General features: G+C 45.4%; 1 protein-coding gene across 1 annotated transcript in view; it reads right to left on the bottom strand.

Annotated features, from left to right (window-relative positions):
- Positions 1–18,369, bottom strand: part of LOC148014018 (kinase family with ARM repeat domain-containing protein) — a 50,369-nt gene extending 32,000 nt beyond the window's left edge. Inside the window, exons 1-2 of the mRNA XM_087666474.1 lie at positions 18,118–18,369; positions 17,174–17,263 (exon numbers count right to left, since the gene is read on the bottom strand). Coding sequence (XP_087522600.1) covers positions 17,174–17,263; positions 18,118–18,165 — 138 coding nt within the window. The 5' untranslated portion in view covers positions 18,166–18,369. The remainder of the gene's footprint in view (positions 1–17,173; positions 17,264–18,117) is intronic.
- Between the last annotated feature and the right edge of the window lie 564 nt (positions 18,370–18,933).

Genomic DNA, 18,933 nt, shown 5'->3' with positions numbered 1-18,933 from the left:
ACGATTTTTTAGGGAGAGAGAGGGAGGGGGGAAAGAAAGGAGCCGTTTTTGTCGCCGAAATTCACGCTGAAGAGCCACTGTTGCCGTCGATTTCAAATTGAATAGACTAAGCTTTTTAAAGCTTAGTTCTAAGCTTTAACTTAAGCTTATGAAGTTTTTATACTATGGAAGCTTACTGTTCTTTCTGTGTAAAAATGACTTGATGAAGGAGATATTGATGTGATCCTCCGCCTCCTCAGACCGGTCCTTCCCGATCATAGGCTGTAGACAGAGGTTCTTGACCGCCAAGAATCCACCCGTATCGACTGTTCGCGATGAAACTCACTGTAGAGCTCAATCGTTCCAGGAGCTCCGCCTTCGCACAAGATGGATAGTGATTGGAAACTCTCGATCTCAACTTCGCTTTGATACCACTGGTGCACAGATCGGATGCAGTAAGCGCACGTAGTGAGCGTCGAAAGATCCCCAAGAACAAAAGAACTCTACTTTTTGCACAAAACTCAAGGTAAAAAGCATGCACGACATGAAGAGACCAATTGGGTACAATCTCTCCCCATACCTTGTGTGAGCGCTCCACAAAACATATACTTTATATATTAATCATCTTCAAGCTCAAATAATAGCCTAAATTACAAAATAACACGCTTTTGGCTTTTGAGTTTGCTTTAGTGTCAAATAAAAATAAAGCTAATGAGCGGGCACCCTAGAAGTCAGTCATACCTAATACAATGTCCAAATACAAATATCATAATCGTACGCCCATGCGCATACAAAAATAATAAATAAATATCCAATGCCTTGATAAATAGGTGCGACAAAATATAGACACCATGCTTAAGGTATATGTCCATCAAAATATAGGTGATAACTCGAATACACGCTATCCTCCAATGCTTTCCTCCGCCACTACTGCTATCTCTACACATCAACTGAAGCATTCACAATCGTTAGTGAAATAATATAATTAAACCGACAAAAGTGAATACCTAGCAGTCTTCAGCTACATAAATAAATCAATTGATTAAAAATCAATCCTAACCTTAATTTATCATGAGTGCGCACTCTAAACTCATAAACGTTTATTAATTTAATATATATTTTACGGAATCACCCGCTATGAAATCATCCATATAGATACTAAATTAACGAAACGCTCGAAAAGGATAGGCGTCCCCATCGACTTCTCGCACAAAGAATCCACTTTATGTATGAGCCCCGATAATAAAAGTTTACGGAATCCACCGTGGCACGAAATCCACCGTGTAATATGTCTCGTGGCATCAAAACTCCACATGGCATGTTACTTATTGCGAGAACAAATGCCTCGCACATTCCACGTGGCTATCTTCATGTGTATTCAAAAAAGTAAAATCAAGAACGAGGCAAAGCTTGTCTCGATTTAACATTTTTTGCTAGAATGTCAAGAACTCCCTCATCCAAAAAATCAACTAACACGGTAAAAGAGTTCTAACAGCCAGATTTAGAGGTAGATGGTGTATCCACTGTCTTGGGAATGGAACGAGAATAACGACGATCCCATGGGGTAATCGCATTACCTCTAACATCAAAAGCCAACTTAGCAAGTGGGCCCTTCGGACCATCCGTATATACTTTTCTAGTGGACTGATTGCGAGGAGCAGAAGAAACCATAGCATGAGTAGTGTGCTCTAAAGACAACATAAGTACTCAAGAAATCTTGTGAAGCATTAGGCATAGTATCCGCCATGCCAGCATCAAACCTTTTACCTTTTTTGACACGTACATCTACCCAATCATTGTCACAGGAATCCAAACCCGAAACATGTTGTTTGCCTTTATCCAAAACTTTAGGTGGCTGGGTCACATCCTACGATAGAGCATCAAGCACCATATCTTCCATGGGAGAGGCATCTGAAGTCGGTTGCTTCGCTAGACATTCGGCCATAAAATGCCCTAATTTTCCACACGAAAAACAATGCCCTGCAAAGTTACCCCATTTCAAACGAAAGTGCAAAGGATGCATGCCAAAGCAATTAAGACGTAACTAAGCAGGCCTTTTCCGAGCAGTGTCCCATAACATACGCAAACGGTTACGATTCGTGGCCCTTAGACTCCGGGGAACCCAAACAGTGCCCACAACGGCCATGGCATCCTTTCACAGTGGCCAATAGACAGCCAGACAGTTTTCCACTTCAACCCACACCGGGCATTTGCGTTGAAGCAAGCGCTGAAAATTCGCCATTAGGTGCCATGGCACAACATGGACCAAACGGCGATCAAAGAACATTGGCAATTTAGTCAGCAAATCGACACGATGCTTCTCGGATTTCAATAGCGCCTCATAAAAGCCTCGAGGCCCAACAAAAATCTCTTCAACACACTCCCCTTGTAGTAGACTTTACAGCCATTGGCGAATATAGGAAAGCATTGGGATCCTACCAATGAAGAAGAGTATAACAACACGTTCATAAAACATTGAGAATGACCGCAAAACATTTTTAGAATCCACAGTGGCTTTCAGAACATCTTCAGTTAAAGAGTCAAAGAACGCTTCATAATTATGTTGAACATAATCACCAAGCAGAGTGTTGGTAAACTCCAACAAATGCTCCCAGTCAACATCCTGAGAATCCACAGAATCAGAAGCAACCTGAGCATAAGAACATTCCTGATGATCCATTGTATCTTCCAGAGTATGCTTGGTGCGTTTGCCCGCAGGCTGGAAGTCAGGACCAGATGGCATCTCCTCTGTGCAAGGAACCATATTCTCTGGTTTCTCTGTTTCAGAATTCGGACCAAGGGCTGCCACCGTTTGGTCAATAAAGGCCATGTCCAGACCAGCCATATTGTATCACCACTTTAACAAGAGATCTGAAGCTATTTGCAAGGCGCTCTCTCTGCTACCACAGTCTGCCTGCTAACTTGTGCAGTGTCACAGTCATGCGCTCCCAGATCCTAACAATTCTATGGTATGCCGGCTTCTCCCTCTCCCCCCCCCTCTCTCTCTCTCTCTCTCTCTCTCTCTCTCTCTCTCTCTCTCTCTCTCTCTCTCTCTCTCTCTCTCTCTCTCTTTTTTCGTAAAAGGTAATTGTATTAATTACGAAAAAAAGTACAAGTTTACATGATTACAAGATACACAGGGGCCCTAGGCCGACGTGTGTAAAATCCCAAAACTAAGCCACGAAAAAGTTCCACAAGTCATGGCAAAGACCCAAAGGGAATTGCCCTGTGCCAAGAAAGCAAGTCCTCCCGAGGGAGCAAGTCTGAGTGCCGAATGAGATCTATCTGCCAATGCAAGAGACCTTTAAGCCGAGCAATGTGTCTTGGTACATCAGAGGCCGAATCAAAAAGAAAGGCATTCCGCGTGGTCCAAATGTGCCAGCATCCCCAGTATCTGAAAAAGTGGAATAAGATCTTCATATGCAACTTGGCGGTGTGGGGTATTTCGGGCGCACAAAAACCCAATCGAAAGGGGTTAGTGAGGATCCCATCACTGCGCGTCAAACTTGTGACAAGAGTGACCGGATATTCTTGGCGAGGGGGCAAGAAATAAACCGGTGTCGAGCCAATTCCACAGTAGTGGTACAGAAGAAACAATTGTCATTAGAGATTCTCCGCTTGGAAAGGGCCGAGGCAAGAGGAAGACCACCAATCATCACTCGCCAAAGAAAGACCTTGCATTTGAAAGGTGTCTTATTCAACCAGCCCTCCATCACAGTTTCCTTCCACCATGACTAAGATTTCCGCAATCCCCATATAGTATTAACTTTCACACCCAACCACTGAATACCTTTAATGAGAAGATACACCTGATTAGCAGAGGCCTTTTCGAGACTCAATCGGCCTGCAAGGTCCCAGTCCTACCAAGGACGATCCACCGCCAAGGCAGGAAAGGGTTGCCTGCCACGAAGCACCGACAAAAGCTGCTTCCACAAATCACGATATCCACGCGGGATCCTGAACGTCTCCTGGCAGTACGAAAGGATGCGAAGACATTGCGAGTGGCAAGGGTGGCATCCGCAACTGAAGTCACACCCAAGTGGACCATGAGATTAAATCTTGGTCTGAGCTCATGTTTGTCTTCTAATGAAAGTAATCTCGAGACTGCCAACAATTCCAGTTGAAAGGAGTTAGTATGCAAGCGGTCCCCCACTGGATGCCAACGTGCCTTTTGGAGCACCACTTTCCAAGAGCTGACCAAATGCAGTAACAGAGAGGAGGAGGGACAGGAAAATCGAGAGTCTGCATTAAGGACATGCCACCAGGAGCATCGAAGACGTATATTACCATGGCAAAGCCCGCTATCCTCAAGAAAATAACGGGCTATAATGGTCCACGGGTGTTGATCCACACACATAGCGCAAAAAAGGGACCAACGAAGAGCAAGCAGATGAGTTTCAGCATCCAAAATAGCTCCACCACCCAAGCGTTTGGGGGTACATGTATGTGACCATGAGATCCACGAAATACCGACATACAGTGAATCCTTCTTCCATAACATGAAACGAATGGGGCGAGTGAGAGCCTTCAAAGTAGGAGTCCACGGCAATAAGGGCAAAAAATATGTGAGCATTGGCAACATAATTGTCTAAGCCACTTCAAGGCGGACATGGAATGGCCACGCTTGCGACTTCCAATACATAAACTTAGCTGTCAGTTTCTGTGAAATCCATTCCAATAGTTCCTTTGGCCTAACATCAACCCCCAGTGGATATCCAAGATGCCTGACAATGGAGCCACGGGAAACAACCTGACCCTGCCAACCCAATGACTGTAAATCCGACTCCGTGCAACTGAGAATGGCTGATTTGAAGGCATTGATGCGAAGACCAGAAGCATGACCAAAGAGCGTCCAAACATCTAATGCCTTGCGAATGTTGTCCTTGTCCGCACGCAAAATCATAAAGCTATCATCAGCCAGAGATTGGCTAATGAAGTGCTCTCCCAAAGGAAGAGACAATCCGGCCAGTTGCGCAGAAGCCGCCATTGAAGATAACATTGAAAGGACCGGGTGAGTCGCCAGGGCAAAGAAGAGAGGACTCAAAGGGCAACCCTGTCTCACCGAGCGTACAAGGACAAATGGCTCTGTAACCCCACCATTAAGCATAACGCGTGAAGAAGCCGCAACGCTAATGGTGTAGATCAATCGGGACATGTGAGTACCAAAACCCATGGCAGACATAAGTTCTGCAAAAGACCAGTCTAAATAGTCAAAAGCCTGTTCCGAATCCAATTGAATCAATATCACTTCCTGACTGGAGTGCCTCGCATAGTCAATAGCCATTTGCACATTTAAGATATTATGCAGAATATTGCGGCCCTTTATAAAACCATACTGAAGAGGATGCACAATAGCTGGAAGGTGCTTGTGAAGTCAATTCGCCAGCACTTTGGAAAAGATTTTATACATCAAGCCCATCAAAGAAATTGGTCTCCAGTGTTGCAACATTGACGGTGAAGGGACCTTTGGAAGCAGTTTAATAAGGCCTTCTTTCCATGAGGAACACATGACCCTTGTTTCCCAAACCTGCTGAAACATGGCCGCCACTGGCTTCACCAGCTGGGTGGCCGAGCTCTCAAAGAATTCATTGGTGAGACCATCCCAACCAGGACTTTTATCCTTAGGCAGGTGTAACAAAACATCCATAACCTCCGCCTCGCAAATATCTGCCTCCAAAGAAGTTTGCATATCAAGTGGAACCTGCTGGCGGACCAGATCATAGAAGACCGAGCGTGCATGCGTAACCTGGTTGGAAGGCGACGGAGAAGAACTAAGAAGATCCATAAAATAATTTCTGCACATATTGACAATGGTCTGCGGATCAGTGACCATGCGACCTTCTGAATCCTGGAGCCTAGTCATATTTTCTCGAGCAGGAGATGCATGCAGGGCGCGAAAGAACTTATGAGTCTGACACGCACTATCTTGCAATGTGTCAGTCAAGTTGTGCAGTTTGGCCTGCTGATAAGATTTCAACTGAAATACTTGAATAAGATCAGCCAAAAGTATCGCCAGTGACAGCAGAAATTCATCATCTGGAGTATCCACCAACAGCGAACGGACCAAAGCCAGTAAGTCCTCCGCTGCGTGTCGACGCCGCCGACAAAGAGAGGCATGATGGATCCCATATTGTCAAGCAACCCGCTTCACATTAGAGAGCAGCCGTGCAAAGGAAGCCAAGCCCTCAGAGGCGAAGTCCAATAAAAACCTCTCGATCAATTGCTGCATATAGCCCTGAAAGATTGGATGCTTCAAATAAGACGAGTCGAAACGTAAAGGGAGTCTATCCAGCAACTACATAAAAGGTGCAATAGGTTGTGCAAGCATCTCAAGCTGGAGAGGGAAATGGTCCAACAAGGCATATTGCTGCAAGACTTTCATTTCCAGCATCTCGAGAAGAAAATCATCCCCCTGCATGATATATATTCGGTCCAACCGCGACCAGGTAGTTGCATATTGTGCGGAATGAAAAGTAAACCCTGAAGAAGAAGGGTGGAGCCAAGACCAAAGATCTTGCTGAAGTACGTGAAGAGCAAAGACATTCCATACCCGACTTTTCGAAGCATCCATTACCGAATGCCCTGAAATGGACTGAGAAGAGTCAACACACATATTGAAATCCCCCATCAAAAACCCCCTTCTGCCAAGGGACATGGAGCTCTGCAAAGTCTTTCAAAGTTCCCGTCGAGATGCAGGGGTCATTCGGAGCATAGAGGACCGGCAACCATAAAATCTCTCCTTCAAATAAAACTTCAATTACCACAAAGCGGCCGTGTACATCATTTTTAATAAGAACAGGCTGGTATTTCTCATGGACAATCATAAGCACGCCCGAATAGTGCATAGCATGTGTCCCTGCATAAAACAGGCGAAACCCATGGCAATCCACAACTTTTCCTACTTCCCCATGACTCTTGTGCTCAACTGCACACAAGACATCCCACTGGTTCTCATGCAAAACAGTCCACATGGCATGTTGCTTATGATGAGAACAAATACCTCACACATTCCACATGGCTATCTTCATATATCTTTCAAAACAGAAGAATCAGGAACGAGGCACCTATTGCCTCGATTTCACCTTTTCCGCGAGAGCATCCAGGACACCTTCATCCAGAAAATCGGCTAACACTGCAAACGAATTCTGGCGGCCCACTTTAGAGGTAGATGAAATATCCACTGCCTTGGCAATGGAACGGGGATAACGACGATCCCAAGGTGTAATCACACTACCTCTAGTATCAAACGCCAGCTTAGCAGGTGGGCCTTTTGGACCTTCTGTATAGACTTTCCTTGTACACTGATTACGGGGGGCAAAAGGAACCATAGTACGCGCATCATGCTGTGATGAGAACATTTCCTTTTGGCGCATATACGTGCGCACGGAATCCTGTGAAACATTAGGCCCAAAATCCGCCAGACTTGCATCTAATTTTTTACCTTTTTTAAGACGTGCCTCGAGCCAGTCATTGTTACAGGAATCCAAACCCAGGACTTGTTTACCTTTACCCAGAATCAAAGGCAACCTACTGTCAGAGTGCAGCGGTGCGGAAGCATAGGACTGAGAGAGAGAGAGAACGTAGAGAGAGGAGAGAGAGAGACAATGGAAGATGAAGATCCGCTGTATAAAGTGTGCTGTATACAAAGATATGCAGATATGTACACGGGCGCAGTGCGCTGGATTGCGTGTCTCCACCTCGACGATGCAACCTGCTATTCACCTCGAAGTCCGCTGCAGTCTGCACTGTCTCTTGTCAGAAATCTGCGAACAAAGACGGAATCTGTGCATGCCACCAGTTTGTAATCTGCGAGCTCACTGAAAAACCTCGGCTTTAAATAGCCAGGAAACAGGGCGCCAAAAAAAACCGGCTGCATTAAATGCAACCGACTGACAGGACAGATCGGACTGCCACGTGGCAGTCCGACTGTGCAGTCTGACTGCACCTGGACAGAAACTGTCCGACTGCACCCGGACAGGGTCTTTGACTACTAACACCCCCTCTCAGAGCCTGGGCGGGACAGAAGGCTAAGAGATCTAGAATGTCTCCGAAGTAGAGCCTGGGGAAGTGCCTTCGTAAACAAATCTGCAAGATTGTCCTCCGTCTTGTAGTACTCCACAGTGATGGTCTCATCCAAAAGCTTCTCGCGGATGAAGTGGTATTGGATCTCTATGTGCTTCGTCCGGGCATGAAAAACAGGATTCCGTGCCAAGGCAATGCAACTCTCATTGTCACATTGCAGCAAAGTAGGACGAGTTTGAGGGCAGCCAAGCTCCTCCAATAATCTCTGAAGCCACACAACCTCACATGTGGTGAAAGACGCGGCCCGATACTCCGCCTCAATAGACGAAAGGGCTACCGTAGGCTGCTTCTTGCTACTCCATGAGATAACACCTGCACCCAAGGTAAAACAGTAACCTGTAGTAGACCACCTGTGGTCCACATCACCGGCCCAATCCGAGTCGCTCCAACCTGCAAGTACAAGATCTGTACCATCTGTCCCTGCAGGATAATGAATCCCTAAATCAAACATCCCCCTCAAATACTGAAGTATCCTCTGAGCAGCCTGCCAATGCACCGTCTGAGGTTCACTCATGAACCCTACCAAGAGCCCAACAGCAAAACAAAGATCAACACGAGTATTGAGAAGCCAAATCAAGGATCCAATCAACTGACGATAGCGGAAAGCATCCGCCATGGGAGAAGCTGAATGGGAAGTGGCCTTCCAGTTCGGATCCATAAGAGTAGAAAGGGTCTGACAATCCTCCATCGCAAAAGAAACCAAGAGCTCTTGTACATATCTCTGCTGAGAGATCAAGATCCCCCTCTGAGACTGATAAATCTCATGGCCCAAAAAGAAATGGAGTAGACCCAAGTCCGTCATCTTGAACATCCGATGTAAAGCTGCCTTCGTCTCTTGGACCTTCTGTGCATGATCACCTGTGATAATCAAATCATCAACATATAACACAAAAAGCACACAACCATCCTCGGAAGTGTGAACATAAAGCTGCGGATCGGCCTTAGAACGCCGATATCCCAACTGTGACTGAAGGAACGAATCAATCTTCTCGTTCCATGCACGCGAAGCTTGCTTGAGACCATACAAGGCCTTCTTCAACCTGTAGACTTTTCCATCTGAAGATCCAAAGCCAGGAGGCTACTCAACATAGATCTCCTCCTTCAAATCACCATTGAGGAAGGCCGACTTCACATCCAACTGGTAAACAGGCCATCTCCTATGGCCAACCAAGGCAAGAACAGCTCTAATGGTCGCCATACGAGCAGTGGGGGCAAAAGTATCATGACAATCAATCCCTGGGCACTGTGCAAAACCTTTAGCAATAAGGCGAGCCTTGTGCTTATCCAAAGAACCATCGCTAAGGTATTTGGTCTTGAAGACCCATTTGACGCCAATCACCTTCTTATTCAGGGGGCGTGGCATGAGTAACCAAGTGCCATTCCGCTCAATAGCCTCCAACTCGGCTTCCATAGCTTTCTTCCATGGTGCGGACTGTAAAGCCTCCTTCACGGAGATGGGCTCTTGATCCTGCATAACATGGGTCATCAAACAATAATTAGAGCAAACAAGCTCCGTAGTATGTGCTTGGTGTCTTCGTGACCGCCACGGACCATTTTGCAGTCCCCACTCCTCAAGGACCCCTCGATCCCTGAATCACGGAGTATGTCACAGGCCCAACGAGGAGGAGGCGGGACCTCCCCTCGTCGCTCTCCATCAACTGAACACTCCGAGATATCCACTGGTGATAACTCCTCGGGGGTGACCGGTGGAACAGTAGACTCTGTGTCAAAAACAGAATCATAATCAAAAGGCACGGGCTCCAAAGGAACTGTAGTAGGAGCCCAACTCTCCCTCGGAGCTCCAAGAATGGGATGCTCCTCACACATTGATATGGCCGGAACCTCCACAAACCGCACATCTCGACTAGTGTACACATCCCACTTAACGGGATCATACAATCGATAGCCTTGGGACTGGGAGCTGTAGCCAACAAATACCTGTCTTCGGGAAGCTGCTTCAAATTTATCACGGTGAGCCTTGGGAATGTGAACATAGGCATCACACCCAAAGACCCTAAAGTAAGAAACATCGGACTTAGTCCCAAAGTAAGCCTCAAAAGGTGTCATCCCATCAACGGCCGAAGTGGGGGATCGATTAAGAATGTGGACTGCAGTAGCCACAGCCTCGCCCACAAAACCTAAGGGGTCTGTCGGTGCTCCATCATGGTGCGCGCCATCTCGATCACACTGCGGTTTTTCTGTTCAAGAATGCCATTTTCATGAGGAGTGTTAGTATTAGCAAACTCCTAGTGAATACCTTTATCTGCACAAAAACGAGCAAACTCATTAGAAACAAATTCACCACCCTTGTCGGATCGCAAGGTCTTCAATCTCCAGCCTCATCGGTTCTCCTCAAAGAGAAGCCAATCCTTGAAGTGGAAGAAAGCTTCTGACTTCAATGCCAAGAAATAGGCCCATATCATCCTACTGTAGTCATCTACGATCAGCATGAAGTACGAGCTCCCACGCAAGGACTCGTTCCTCATAGGGCCACATAGATCCGTAGATATAAGCTCTATCGGTGAAGTAGACCGCCGCGAAGCTGTGTGGGAAATGGCATCCCTATGCTGCTTCCCACGAATGCAGGAGACACGTGGCTGCTGGCTCACCACTATATCCAACAACCCTCGAACAAGCTGTCCACGTGACACCCTCCGAAGATAATCATAGTTAAGGTGACCAAACCAAGCATGCCATAACTCTGACTGTGTCTGAGAGGTAAGAAGAAGAGTAGAGAGGGCGGTGGAAGACTTCAATTTATAGATGTCGTTCTCCTCATATCCGGATGATAGAACCTTCCTTGACCCACGATCAAGGACTCGCACCGAATCACTGTCAAACTCCACCAAAAGTCCAAGGGAGCAAAACCGACAGAAGATGATACCCTAAACCTGGTACATGCAAGACCTCGGAGGTATGGGTACCACCACGTCCATCTGGAATAAGCTGCATCTTATCCCGTCCTGCAATAGACACTGAAGAGCTATCTCCAATGAGAACTTGCCCCCGCGAAGGTCACAACTGGGCAACACCATCTGATGAAGGAGTCATGTGCCCGGAGGCACCACTGTCAATGATCCACTCTCGAGCCTGGGGAGCCGTCATCGCAACATCAGAAGCATTCGGTGAAGAGTCCTCAATGACAGCTAGATGAAAAAATGCAGCTGATGAGGGTGCAACCACCGCGCTCCGGAATCCTTCGTGTCCTTGTTGGTGTCTTTCTTGTCTTTGTCAGGGCAATCCTTCTTCCAATGGCCAGTCTTTTCACAAATATGGCATGTGGATTCTTTGTCCTTGTCCTTGTCCTTCTTTGACTTGTTATCCCTCTTCTTCTTTTGGTCCTTCCCCTTCTTCTGAGAGGCTTGACCTATCAGTGCCTCCGACTTGGAAGCATTCTGTCCCTTTAGTTGTTCCTCTTGGTCCAAGACCATAGGAACCAACTCTTCCCAACCCCGAAGCAATAAGGGCAGAGTAGAAAGTACCGAATCGTGGCGGCAATTGGGACAATAGTGTGATCGTCATGTCTTCGAAGGAAATCGGCTTCCCCGTATTCTGAATCTACATCTGAAGCTGTCTAAGCTTGTTGATATACTCCCACAACGAAGAAGACTTGTTTACGGACAAGGTCCGCATCTGAACCTCCAAAGAAACTCGCTTCATAAGGGTCATCCGGTTGTACATCTGATCAAGCTCCAGCCATATCTCCCGAGCCACCGTCAAGTGCTCAATGTGAGCTATCACGGCTATAGTACAAGACAGAAAAAGAAAGGAACGAATCCTGGCATTCAATTTGTCCCAATGAGACTGAGCCTTGGCTAACTCTGCACGAGCATCGAAAGAGAGTTTGAACTCATCTCTTACCGAGGGCCGGTCGATCTCCTCCTGTACAAGCTCCGCCAACTCATAGGACTCAAGGATGGCCAACATCATGACACGCCAGATGCGGTAGTTGTCGCCATCGAGCTTCTGATCTGCGGGAAGAGCCGGTAAGACAAGCACCTTCCGGTCCATAATCGTCTGGAACTCCAAGTCAATCTCTATAGACATCTTCACCTGTAATGCCTTCACAAACACAAAAGCAGCCCCCTCTAACTGTGAAAACTCAGCCTGCTAGGGCTCTTCCGCGTCTTGAAACTTCTTCACCCGCAGAGGTGATGAAAAAGCAAAACCTGCACTTGAAAGCTGAAAACTCAAACTTCCTCCTCGTCAACCAGCAGAAAACAGCAGCAAATCCACCACCTGGACTCCTTTCCTGCGCGCCCACGCTTGCTTCAACCTTGTTCCGAGGCGCAGCCCTCCTGCCTGCCCTCAAATGCTGAAAACGCAACCTTGTGTCGCGATAGAAACTCCTCTTCAGGTTGGTTCTGCGCTCAGCCAGCCCTTCAACACTGCTCTGATACCATGTCAGAGTGCAGCGATGCGGAAGCGTAGGACTGAGAGAGAGAGAACGCAGAGAGAGAAGAGAGAAAAAGAGACAGTGGAAGATGAAGATCTGTTGTATAAAGTGTGATGTATACAAAGATATGCAGATATGTACACGGACGCAATGCGCCGGACTGCGTGTCTCCACCTCAACGATGCAACCTGCTGTTCACCTTGAAGTCCGCTGCAGTCTGCACTATCTCTTGTCAAAAATCTGCGAACAGAGACGGAATCTGCGCGTGCCACCAGTCTGTAATCTGCGAGCAGAAAAGTGTGGGGGACTGCTGAAAAACCTTGGCTTTAAATAGCCAAGAAACAAGGCGCCAGAAAAGACCTGTCGGCTGCATTAAATGCAGCCGACTGACAGGACAGGTCGGACTGCCATGTGGCAATCCGAATATGCAGTTCGACTGCACTTGGACAGAAACTGTCCGACTGCACCTGGACAAGGTCTTTGACTGCTAACACCTACGCATAGGAACGTTCCGACGAACCCATTATCTCGTCAGAAGTATGCTTGGAGCATTTGCCCGCAAGCAGCAGGTCAAAACCAGAAGGCATCTCCTCCTTGCAAGGAACCATATCCTCCGGCTCCTCTGTATCCGAATCAGGACCAAGGGCAACCACCGTCTAGTCGATAAAAGCCATATCTAGGCCAACCATACTATTGGCCTCTCTTGGTCAAGGCGCGCAACCAAGGGCGACGTCGCAGGCCCGCAGGGCAGGTCAGCTGACGTCCCAGGTTCGCAGGGTAGGTCCGCAGGGCAGGTCCACAAGGCAGGTTAGCCAACACCCCCGGTTCAGCAGGGCGGGTTCAACAGGGCGGGTCAGACGAGGGGCCAGACAGGGGCACCAACACAGGGAATCACGTGGCAGGTCATCGTGCAGACGCAGGGATCGCCGGACAGGGAAAACGGCACAAATGTGCGCATGAGGGCTCGCAGAAGCTCAGGTCGACGTTGAGCCGGGTTCAGGCGGGGCACGAACCAGGGCGAAGCAGGGCAGGCGGGTCCGAGCGGGCGCGAATAGGCACGGACGGGCACGCGCAGGCACGGACGAGCACAAGGGACGGCGACTGACACGGCGCAGACAGGCGACGGTGGCGACTGGCGCGGGCGTGTCAGACAACGACGGCGACAAACCAGACGGGCGCAGAAAGGACGGGCCAACAGTAGGGTTCTCTCACTCTCTCGCTCTCTCGCTCTCTCACTCTCTCTCTCTCTCTCTCTCTCTCTCTCTCTCTCTCTCTCTCTCTCTCTCTCTCTCTCTCTCTCTCTCTCTCTCTCTCTCTCTCTCTCTCTCTCTCTCTCTCTCTCTCTCTCTCTCTCTCTCTCTCTCTCTCTCTCTCTCTCTCTCTCTCTCTCTCTCTCTCTCAATCGCAGAGTAGGGCTCCCCACGAAGGATTGACGCATGCCAATTTGCAAGATAGATCAACCAATTGTTCACAGGTAGGCGAGGGCAAGGCTCGAACAGGGCCAATGTTTTCATCTAACTCTAACAATATTAAAATATATTTAAATTTTAGGGTAATGTATGATGCAAGTCTAGGGTCTAAATCATACTCAAATCATGCTTTTATATGCATTTGCGTTTGATGTTTGATTCGCATATTAAAAAACTATATCCATGTCTACTCATTTTAATGAGTTTTCACTCTATTTGCAAGCAACTTACATCTCAAAAGATCACCTTTGATGATAAGATTAAGTCTATGTTTTTGCCTCATCACTCGTCCTGAGATGCAATATATTTCATACTAACAGCGGTGCTAATGCTACTGAGGATGGTTTTAAATGTTCAAATATAGAGAGAGCTTTACTCATTGAGAAGGTTGATAGAAAGAATATTAATGCAGCCCGCACCTCTCATCCTCTCACAGTTAGAGGCAAGAATAATGCTAAAGGCAATTATGACTATCATAGTGAACCAACAACAAAATATATCTACGTCTAGATCTCATGGATAGAATTCCAATAAATCCCATAGTGCTAAGTTTTCTTGTCCATGTCATAATAACGGATAGCAAGGACATATACAACCACAATGCCACAAGATGTACCAAGATAGACATGATAAAGGCAAAGGAAAAGTACATAATAATGCTAAGTCATTGGATGATCAATGCATCACTAAATCCACTGTCAAGTTTGAGGAGATTAATGTATTGGAGTATAATTCAAACGATTATATCTTGATTGCTTCTTTACTTGGTACCACACAATTGACCGATGGTCAATCTTCGTGCTTTCAATGCTAGTTATTTGTTTCAAGGGCTTCCTTTCATATGTCCCCACATCTCAATTGATTCTATACTCACCGTACCATTTTTTGCTCAATATGCTTCAAAGATGATGTATGTGATATTATTGGCATCAATGATGTAAGTTTATAGTTTTCTACTAGTACTTCTTTTGTTTTGCATGATGTACATCATGTCCAAGCTTTGATGAAAAGCTTTATCTCTACTCGACAATTACATGGTGTTGGTTATTATGTTTCTTTTAGTACATCTACTTGAAAAATCACTCATGGCAATCTCACTTTCGATAGAGATAACAAAATTGATAGTCTTTATTCTTTACTTATTTCTAGCTCCATTGATCATGCATTGGCCATCATTGATTTTTCTCATGTATCTCTATGGCATCGTTGCCTTGGGCACATGTCACTTAAAGGAATGAAAGTTTTGATTCTTTTGCAATATCTCCCATCCCCTAGACTACTCGTGTTTTGATTATTATGATCATTGTTTATATGATAGACGAACACATAATACCCATGAAAAGTCTGGCTCTACGTACATGGGTAAGCCCTTGGCTCTTGTTCATTCAAAAGTTTGTGGTCCCATACCCTGCCAATCTTTGGGTGGTGCTAAGTACTTTGTTACATTTATTGATAACTTTCACATAAAGTTTGGGCCTATCCTATAAACCAAAAGTCAAAATTTTCCACTTTTCAACACTTTGTTATTTTGGTTGAGAACTAGTTTGAACATTGGCTAAAATACCTACGATCCGATAAAGGGGGTGAATATGTATCATGTGCCTTTGAGCAATTTTGTGATAATTGAGACATTAAGAATCTGTTCACCACCCCCTACACTCCACCCCATAATGGTATTATGGAGCACATGAATAGAACCACTCAAGAGAGGATCCGTAGAGTACTTAGTTATATAAGCTTACCTCATATATTTTGGAATCATGTAGATACTACTACAATTCACTTGATTAATAGATCCCCATGCATTACTCTTAGTGGTAGAGTTGAAAAGGAGAGATGGTCTAGTAAACCTCCCTTACATGCACACTTGAAAGTCTTTGGATATAAGACATTTTGCCATATTCCCAAAGACAAGCGCAACAAGTTGGATCCAAAATCTATCAAGTGCATCTTTCTTGGTTATGGTGATGCAAGTGAGATAGGCTATCATCTTAGGATCCTCTCAAAAAGTTATCCATAGACATGATCTTGTGTTTCATGATAATAAGATGCATAAGCAACTTGAGTAGGTGATTGAGGTGTCCTAGGTGAGTATCATAAGCAAGTTTACATCCCAAGAATAGGGATGAAACTAATTCATCACTATAAGCTCAAGACAAAAAACTATTTTTCTAAAATTTGCAACCCATGTAAGACTCAATGAGTCATCAACATAAGCTTGAGACAAAAATCAATTGACAACTAGCAATTGCAACCTATCTAAGACTTGCAAGTCAAAGAGTATATCCCTATCTAATATCAAGGGTATGAGAATAGCATTAAACAAGGCACCGAGTAAGCAACCTTCACGAACAAACTTACCTATGATTAATCCACAATGTATCAAAAAAACTCATCCAAAAATGAGTCCTTCCCTTTAGTGCACATGCTAGCTAAATAATACGAACACAACACAAGTAGCACTCTTCCGTGCTCTCATATCAAATCAATCTCAATGTCTAGTCAGAACTACATAACAAGTATGACATGAAACTTCTTCCAATCTTGACATAGGAAGGGTGATATGATGGAGCTAGTGGTTTGGTGAAAAGAGCATTGACACGAGCAATTAAAGATGCATGGAGAAAGGTTGCAATGTGCTACGAATATTGTACATTTTCTAAAGGCTAATCTAACTCACAAGGCACAAGAAAACTACGAATCAAAGCAAAGAAATGACATGAGAGTGTTTTGGGAGATCAAAACCAATGATGTCAATAGATCTAATATATGGGAATGCAAAGCCATGTCGAATCCATGCTCTTTGGGGATGCAAAGCCATCCCAAATTCACATTCTTTGGGAATGCAAAGACATCCCAAGCCTACACTCTTTGCCTTGTATTTGTGGGTATTTCATTAGCATGTCACTTAGAGCAAGAAGGCTATCATGTTATTCATCTACTTCTAAAGAGAAGGGCCATTGCAAGGCCACAAGAACCCTATAATAACCATCAAGGAGTCTTGATCAAAGACTTGGACAAGCAAGGTTCAAAAAGGCTCTGAATCAAGACCCCAACAAACTTACAAACTCCCATCAAACTTGCGGAATTGCACCCATTCCCCTAGTGACCTCAAAAGCTCTGGAATAATAGAAACAGTCACCCTAGAAGTACTTCACTGTAGTTCCACAAAACCCAAACACAGGCATGCACCTGGGTATTCATTTTAAATATGCTATCAAAAAGCATCTACAAAGAAAAATCTTACTTCTTGCAATACCCGACTTTTTTGGGCCTTGTCCACACTCTTGATTGCATAGTACTCAATAGTTTTCTTCTTCCTTCCTTTGTAGACTGTCTGCATGGACAAAAGGAGCAGGATAAAAGAAGGTTAGCACCTCTATAGAACAAAAGAAATCTAATAGCATGCCAGAAACTATCTAGGGTGGAAGTTAGTCACAACAGATTGAATTTAAGCAAGTCTATGTTCATCAAGGATGAAGATCAGCGTGGCTGATGATCAGGTAGTATTTCCCAGCTTCGTTTCACACAGGAATAACCACAGACATAGCCTGTGTTCTGCCCTGACTGTGATTGTAAAGCGAATACCAATATCCTGCAATAAAAGATTTGTAGAGCAGAAGTTCAGAATGTCAATTGCCCTTGATGTGCATTATGGCTACTGATTCTATTGAAGATCCTATCCACTCCTTGTAGTAGATAGTGCTTTACCAGCAAACTTTAGATATCTTAGGTTTCTCAGAAGGCATGAGAAGGCACACGAGGGACTGCCAGAGAAAGACTGCTGATACATCTGAAGCATATATCTGTGAATTTGGGGGTCGTTTTCAAAGCGCTGGCAGAGAACGAGCTCTTGATACACAATAACAAATAGTGAAGCTGTTCCCAAAGCACATTGGGCCAAAACTGCTCCTGATACACGACTTCATATATCAAGACTGTTCTCAATGCACATTGGACCAAGACTGTCGTTCCCAATACACAATTTCGCATATCAAAACTGTTCCCAAATGCACATTGAGCCATCTCATGGCATATCAAAACTGTTCCCAATGCATATTGAGCCATCTCATGGCAGTGGCAGTACCTACCTCACCAATTACAGCAAATTGGGCAATCACCTGCAAGCGTTGGGCAGAGCACTTCTAGAATGCCATTATGGAGCAATGAAGGTGAAAGGATTTTACTTACAGAGTGTTTCCCGCGGCCAATTGCCTCATAGATGTGGTATTGATTCATAGGGGAAGCGTATCGGTGGAGCTGTAGAAGGAACTTTGCAATAACATGTGCAGAGAGCTGCAGGGGGCGGCGAAGGAAGGGGATGTCCTGGTCTGTTAGCAGAGAAGAAGAAGGGAGCCGAGGGCGTTGTGGGGTTGAGACGACAGAATGAATAGAGCAGCAGGGCGGGAGAAACTCCTCTCTCACATGCCTTCTCGCATTTTCGAAAAACCATTATTAAACGGACTTTTGGACGAGTACGAAAACTGAAGGAAAATTTTCACAAAGGAAACCATGTAGCCCACGCACGTGTATTGATATACACAAAGGAAAACATGTAGCCCACACACGTATGAGGAAGATGTGTATTGATATACCCATGTGTTATCGTGTTTTGCACACATTTTAATGGCCATAGTAAGTGTATCGGTCTCCTTCCAATCTCATTGGCATAACGAGCAAGATGATGTGTCATTGTAGATGAACATGCTAAATTTTTGTCTTTAAGCGGGAGACTCGTGTTAAGGAAAGGGGCAATGATCAATCCAACAAGGAAATTTTGACAGAGATGTCAACAAGATGTTTTGCACTTCCTTGATGTGTGTGGTGTTTGAGTGTTCATGTTCCAATCTCCAATTAGTAGAGTAGGTCGAGTTTTCCTGAATAAGATACCTAAGGGCAACTTTTCACAAATAAGATCCCACTTCTTAGCCCCCATTATTAAACCAACATGATTACAAGTCACCACCATGCAAGAAACGCCATGCTATTGACTAAGGCCTAATCAAA

The sequence above is a fragment of the Lygodium microphyllum genome, chromosome 25 (genome assembly GCF_053477565.2).
Source record: "Lygodium microphyllum isolate KBCC chromosome 25, Lygodium_microphyllum_v1.1.10, whole genome shotgun sequence".
Classification (NCBI taxonomy): domain Eukaryota; kingdom Viridiplantae; phylum Streptophyta; class Polypodiopsida; order Schizaeales; family Lygodiaceae; genus Lygodium; species Lygodium microphyllum.
Note: the sequence above shows the minus strand (reverse complement) of the source record. Positions and strands in the feature narration are given on the sequence as shown.